General features: G+C 37.4%; 1 protein-coding gene across 2 annotated transcripts; it reads right to left on the bottom strand.

The window, feature by feature from the left end:
* Positions 1-227: 227 nt before the first annotated feature.
* On the bottom strand, positions 228-5220 carry LOC120111050 (heterogeneous nuclear ribonucleoprotein 1-like). 2 transcript variants are annotated; one of them, XM_039127386.1, is made up of 4 exons: positions 4858-5220; positions 4153-4389; positions 2793-3993; positions 228-741 (listed from the first exon to the last, which is right to left on the bottom strand). In XM_039127386.1, the coding sequence occupies exons 2-4, from the start codon at positions 4372-4374 to the stop codon at positions 728-730; spliced, it is 1437 nt and encodes a 478-aa protein (XP_038983314.1). In that variant the 5' UTR covers positions 4375-4389; positions 4858-5220; the 3' UTR covers positions 228-727. The 2 variants fall into 2 exon arrangements, with proteins under 2 accessions (XP_038983314.1, XP_038983313.1); XM_039127385.1 differs by having other exon boundaries at positions 4854-5219.
* Positions 5221-6329: the final 1109 nt, after the last annotated feature.

Here is a 6329-nt window from a genome sequence, read left to right on the forward strand (position 1 = left end):
TGACCCAAGGTACAATGGAGCCAGCCCAGAACATCTTGAGAAACAAAAAGTCATTTCCAGAAAGAAACTAAAAATACTGTACCCACATGAAAACATGCTTCTTACAGCTAGGAAAAGCAAGATACTCACTAAGAGGTTTGTTGAACAAAATAAAGGCAATAGAAGCTACAGTTGTTGAGCATGCAAGCAACAAATAAAGTTTCCTGAAAGCAAATTTTTCATAGAAATGAATCAGAATATTTGGTAGCCTTATTCTTAGGGACCCACATAGTATCCCTGGAAGTTTCACACTAATAAATCAGCCTGTTTCTGGTACAACTGCAGTAAAAAGAGAAAAAATAAAAAGCGCATACCTGACAATAACTATCACATTGCCAGATATTACAGAAGTTTTTTTTCTTAAAAAAAGAGCAGAAGACTATATGGCGCCACAGCATAAATCAGAACACTCTTCTGAATATATCCCGCAATCTGATTTTACATCTCAATCAAACCACGAAAAACAAAACCTAAACTCTATGCAGAGATGAAACTCAAATCTCAAACCGTACACAAAATCCTATATATTTAAAAACTCTGGATTTAAATTTTGGAAGCCAACTCTGGTTAGCTCTAAATAATGAACTAGCCCATATATTTTAAGGGAACATCTGCGTTCACCATCAAGCGCCTAATTCACTGGATTTTTCACCTACAATAAACTCCAATCTTTGAAAGAATAATTCTCCTAGGCAGCGATTCCTGAGCAAGCGATCACCAAAAACAAATAGAATATCAGAAAAGCTATCATCATTGTTAATTATTGTTGAGGAACAACAGAAAAATAAATGCTGAACACTGAGCAATATAAGACAGGAGTTCTTCATATACTTCTAAACTATCTAGTCCATGCAATAATAAACATGGCAAGCATGCATGAAATATTAAGCCATCCCTCAAAATAAACAACCATATTATTAGAATTAATGCAACAAAGAAACACTATTACATATAAAAAATTGTTCTGCCTATGTGTCCGCAATGCTTGACAGAACAAAATTGGCTAACCATATAACACTTTGTACCCGCTATTTGATGTGGTTAGCATTATGAGCATTCACTTTGATTTGTTTCTATTAAAAGCTAGTAGCTACATTGCTATGCATTTCACTCAATCAAGTAGATTGACAGGCACACCAAAAGCACTGTTTTATCAAATCCTTGATAAATTTACTTCTATAATAATAACATCGGAATCATCAGAGGACAAAACATAATTGTTGTGAACCAGATTGTGTACATCATGAACATTATGGATGTATATTAATACTATCTTCTTGAAGGAAATGATTTGGCAAAATTATTTTTTAATGTTCAACCTTCTACATAAACAATCTGTAACCAATTCTTCTATCATCAGACTATTATAACACATTTAAGGTTTGACACGACAACCATTTAAGCTATGTTGGATGTCATCTTTCCTTATCAGCATGATATCACACAAAATGGTGGAAAGGAGAAGAAGCCAGAAGATGAAATTGAACAGATCTAGAGTTGTTGATAAGGGAATCTACATTTTGGGGACAAAGTAAGTAACCTTTTCAGCGGATTTTGATGTGGATTGCTTTTTGAGAACCCACAAGCTTCCCTTTCCCCGCTTCTCTTCCAATCCCTTTCTGCTTGTGCAAGAGTTGTCCCACAGATATGGTAATTAAAATGAGTCCTTAAAGTTACCTTAGACATTATATGCTACATTTTCCTTTACCTCACACAAATCATAATGGGAATTATTGACAATCATTAAACCTTGTAATTAAGTGCTTCTTGGAAAACATGCCATCAATTAGCAATTCAAGTGAGAGGTGATTAATTTCTAAATTTGACTCATTTGTTTTCAGTTGTCATCTTAGCAAATAAATCATAGGATAGCCCATGGACAAGCCCAGTGAACAAGTGCCATTTGGATTACGCCATAGCGAACTCTGGAAAAAAGGTATACATTCAACATAAAGAGTTTCCAACATTGATGACTTTATGATAACAAAGTAGAAAGAAGAAACACTTGCAAGTATTAAATGGTTTTGGATAAGCAAAGGCCAAGGTAAAGCCAACTAGGAGTGGATTTCAAATCCAAATTGAAAGTCAAATGAAATGGAGGGACCAAATAATGCGGACGAGGAAGAGAAATTATTTTTGAAGAGCCCAATGATGATGATAGGATACTGCCAATGCCATGTAGATAGGAAAAATGCTTTCTATTTATGCTAACTTTCACCAACACTCAGCACATGTAATGCAGATGACATTTTTTATGGTCATGAGAACTTAATGATGGTCATGATACAATCAATCTACTAAGTACATTTAATATTTTTTTGGATTATGTACTTCTTTTGTTTTCTTGCTAAAACATATTCAGGCCTTAAGAGGGGTTTTCTTCACAAAAGAAGGGAGGGACATCAAAGAAACATTGACTATCTAAACATGCAAGAATTGCACAAACATATTGTGCAGATATTCAAATATTTTGACATACATTACTCATTCAATTGAAGACAGCAAGAAGAAACTGTGTAGAGTTCAATGTTTTTCACGAATGTAAAAATATTTTCTATACTACCATTTTCCTCTATATAAAACTCACAAGCAGTAAAATAAGGTGATGGAGTCCCTTACCTATATTTGTATATCAGTTAGAAACATCAAAGCCACAATATTACTACATAATCTCAATTATCTAAGATGTAGCTTATGAAATAAAGGAAATTCATCTCACAGGGAAATAAAATCAAGCTGAACGAGTCTCTCACCTCTATTTGTTTGTCTATTGGTAATATTGTAACCACCCATATAATCTGCTGAACCCTTGGCAGTGCCATCTGAAGGTGCATTGCCGAGTCCATAACTGAATGGACCAGATCCATCAAGCTCCAAAGATGCAGACCTCCAAGTGGTGTCTCCATAGATTGAACTACTACCATATGGATCTGCATAGTTTCCTTCATATCCATTGCTTGATGCAGTGAAGGAGGGATTAACAGAACCAGTCCCGGTGTTTCTTCCATAATTGCTGGAACCCAAACCAAAGCTATTCTCACCAGTTCTATAACCCAGACTCCCACTAGCATAGCCTGAACCACTGCCCACACCATGAGCCGAAATAGGAGAAGAGGAACCTCCCCAATTCAGGTTACTATTACCAAATCCACCAAGGTTCCCACTTCCAGATGCCATGAAGGCATTAGAGCTTGCAGAGCTGGTAGTATAATTAAGGCCACTATTACCCCATAAGTTACGGGCCATTGAACTGAAAACAGACCCAGTACTACCGCTACCTCCACTATAGCCAATAGGGCTACTATATCTATTAGAATTCCCACTATAGTAAGGGCTCAATGGCCGTCCATAACTGAGACTGTTATTGAAATTTGAGTTTCCACCATAGTTGGGGCTCATCCCAGGCTCAAAGTTCATCCCAATTCCATAGCCAGGACCCAATGAAGGGAATCCATTACGCCCACCAGCTAGTGCCCCAAATCTACCATCCATCCTCATTCCATAGCCACCTATGGAGCTTGGACTGTAACCCTGAGTGTACCCATTGAGAAAGCTATTGACCCTGCTCAGACCATAGTTATATGCCCCAATAGGCAAGCGCATGCTTGGCCCTGGGGACATTTCCTTGGGAACAGCCTTCTTAACTTCAACCATCTTGCCATTGAGCTCATGAAAGGTCTTAACAAGCACCTTATCCACAGCATCCTCTGAATCAAAAGTAATGAATCCGAAGCCCCTCGGCCTTTGTGTGTTGTGATCATACATAACAACAACATCAGTGATAGTCCCAAACTGGTCGAAGTAATTCTTGAAGTCGGCCTCAGTTACACTGGAAGCCAGGCCTCCAACAAATATCTTTTTGGTGCGACCAGGAGCTGGAGAACCATGGGCATTAGTGCTGTTTCTCTTAAGGATGTGCTGGTCATCTCTCGGAACAGCTTTCTTCGCCTCTACCTGCAAAATTCATTGGCCAAAAACTCGAATCATATTCAGCAAAGGGCTAATTTCCAGAAATCCTATAACACTGGCAATGGCAAAAAATTGGATAATACTTAATAGGCATGAATCTGAGTAGAATTGAAAAGAATTGACAGGCAGAGGTGAAGTGGCTACCATCCGGCCATCGATCATGTGTTTCTCCTTGACAACTCTCTCTGCGACGCCGGGGTCCGCAAACACGACGAACCCGAATCCGCGCGCACGGCCGGTGTTCCGGTCCTTCATGATGACGGCCTCCACCACGTCCCCGAAACTCTCGAAGTACTCCCGGAGGCGGTCTTCATTGGTGTCCCAAGAAATACCTCCGATAAAAAGTTTTCCAAGATCCGACTCCATCGTTTATTCTGCAATCTGCTCATAGAAAAATCATCACCATGACACGAATCCAAACTCAAATCCAAAACAAACAGCTAATGTTCTTCATCTAATTCAACATCAAATCCAACAATAATATCTACCACATGAACCAGATCCAATCCAAAACACATAATTCAATAGTAAAACCGATGCGCACATAACAAAAAATAAAAAATCCAATTTTTCCAACATCCGATGAATTGGATAGCCAACAGATCTAACAGACAGATGCATGGAAGAGAAGAGCAACAGAATCTAACACAAATCGCATAAAATCCAGCTAAAAATCCAAAGACTAAGCAAGGATTCCATCGAATTAGATCGAGGAGCTCCAGATCCTTCCCGGATCGATCAAAGGCATATCCAGCACCAATAAAACATCGATAGAAGAGATAATTCAGATGGCATCGGCCATGAGGGATAGAGGATGCGAGTGAGATCGAAGGAGGGCGGCTTACCGACCGATCTAAGACGCTTCGGATTCGAGTTCGAGAGGGGGATCGTCGCTCTCTCTCGCGCGCGCGATCTCTTTATTAAGATCTGGGAGTCGGCATCGGAAGAACAAGAGAGGGCCTCCTCATATATACTCGCCCCAACGCCCCTCTCCTTTTGTTGAATGAAAGAAACTAGAACAAGGATCGAATTCCTCTTTCCCTGATTATTAACCTTTTCCTCTTCTTTCCTTTCCTTGAATTCCGCTCGCCTCAATTAACAAAGATAGGAAAGGAAGGAAAGAGCCCAAAACCATAAATATTTATATATGCATAAAGAAGAGAGAGAAGGAAAGAGAGATCTGGTGTATATGAGCTGGGAGAGAAGGTCATGCGTGATGATGCCATGGTGCGTTGGATCTCAAAAAAAACTTGGCTAAAAATATTCTTTTCAGTAGCTATTATTTTTTTCTGATTTTTTAAAGTGGGGAAAAAATAAAAAGGAGATTATTGATTGGTCAAGTTCAGCGAGGAAAAGAAAAGATTATTGGTTGCTTGTCGATGAAAGTTAGGAAGTAATCAACCATGTGATTTGGAGAGACTATCTTCGGTCATCTCGTTTAATCCATCAAGAACTGAGATTGCCTTTTTCTTTAACTATAAATTTTATCTTATTTAATAAAAATTATAAATTTTATATTTTAGTTAAGAATAAAAAACATGATATTTTTAAGAATTCTTACCCGCATTCTCTTTGTAGTGGTCAAATAATGTGCACTCCTATTAAATTATTGTGAGTTGGAGGAGATGTAGCAGGATAGATGGAACCACTTGAGGCCATGATACCACTTTGGATTTTATTTTATTTTGTATTTTTGGCTAACAATCAATTTGGTATTCACTCTAACAATCAAATGATATGATTTATGTATGCTATTAAATGAATACTAGTTTTAACTTTGGGTATGCCGTCAATACAAGGGTAACTTTAAGACTTGCACCATGTTTAACTTTTTGATGCATTGTAAGCATTCAATTACAAACTTGAATTTTGAAGCCTCACACCAGAATGCAAAACGTTTAATGGGCAGAAACTTTTCTTCTCTAACTTGAGCCTGATCATGGTTCGAGTCAGACATTACTTGTGGCACATGAATATTCAAAGGTTGATCAATGATATTAATTCTGACTCTAATAGTAGATCTAATTAAAATTGTTATTTTGATTGTTTGATTTTGATGTAGTAAAAAAATCTGGAAATAAGTTAAAAGAAAGATAGTTGTAGGAGTTTCATATATAATTAAAAGGGGTGAATATATTGATAGAGAACTCTGGAGATTTAATAAATATACTTGTATCATTTATATTGGTATACTATATCAAAGCTTCTTTTCATGCATATACAATTATTAATAATGGGGTCTCGATTAGATCTAGTAGTCTCTAGACTAATTTAGAAGGATGAGACTATGACACAAATAATAACTCAGATTTTTATTATTA

This window comes from Phoenix dactylifera, chromosome 6, assembly GCF_009389715.1.
Source record: "Phoenix dactylifera cultivar Barhee BC4 chromosome 6, palm_55x_up_171113_PBpolish2nd_filt_p, whole genome shotgun sequence".
In the NCBI taxonomy this organism is placed as follows: Eukaryota; Viridiplantae; Streptophyta; class Magnoliopsida; order Arecales; family Arecaceae; genus Phoenix; species Phoenix dactylifera.

What these genes read in the sequence shown, in the direction of transcription:
- LOC120111050 (XM_039127386.1), bottom strand. Translation starts at nt 4,374, where the DNA reads ATGGAGTCGGATCTTGGAAAACTTTTTATCGGAGGTATTTCTTGGGAC. An exon ending in ACATGATCGATGGCCGGATG is followed by an intron (nt 3,994 to 4,152) that starts GTAGCCACTTCA and finishes TGAATTTTGCAG; the next exon opens with GTAGAGGCGAAGAAAGCTGT.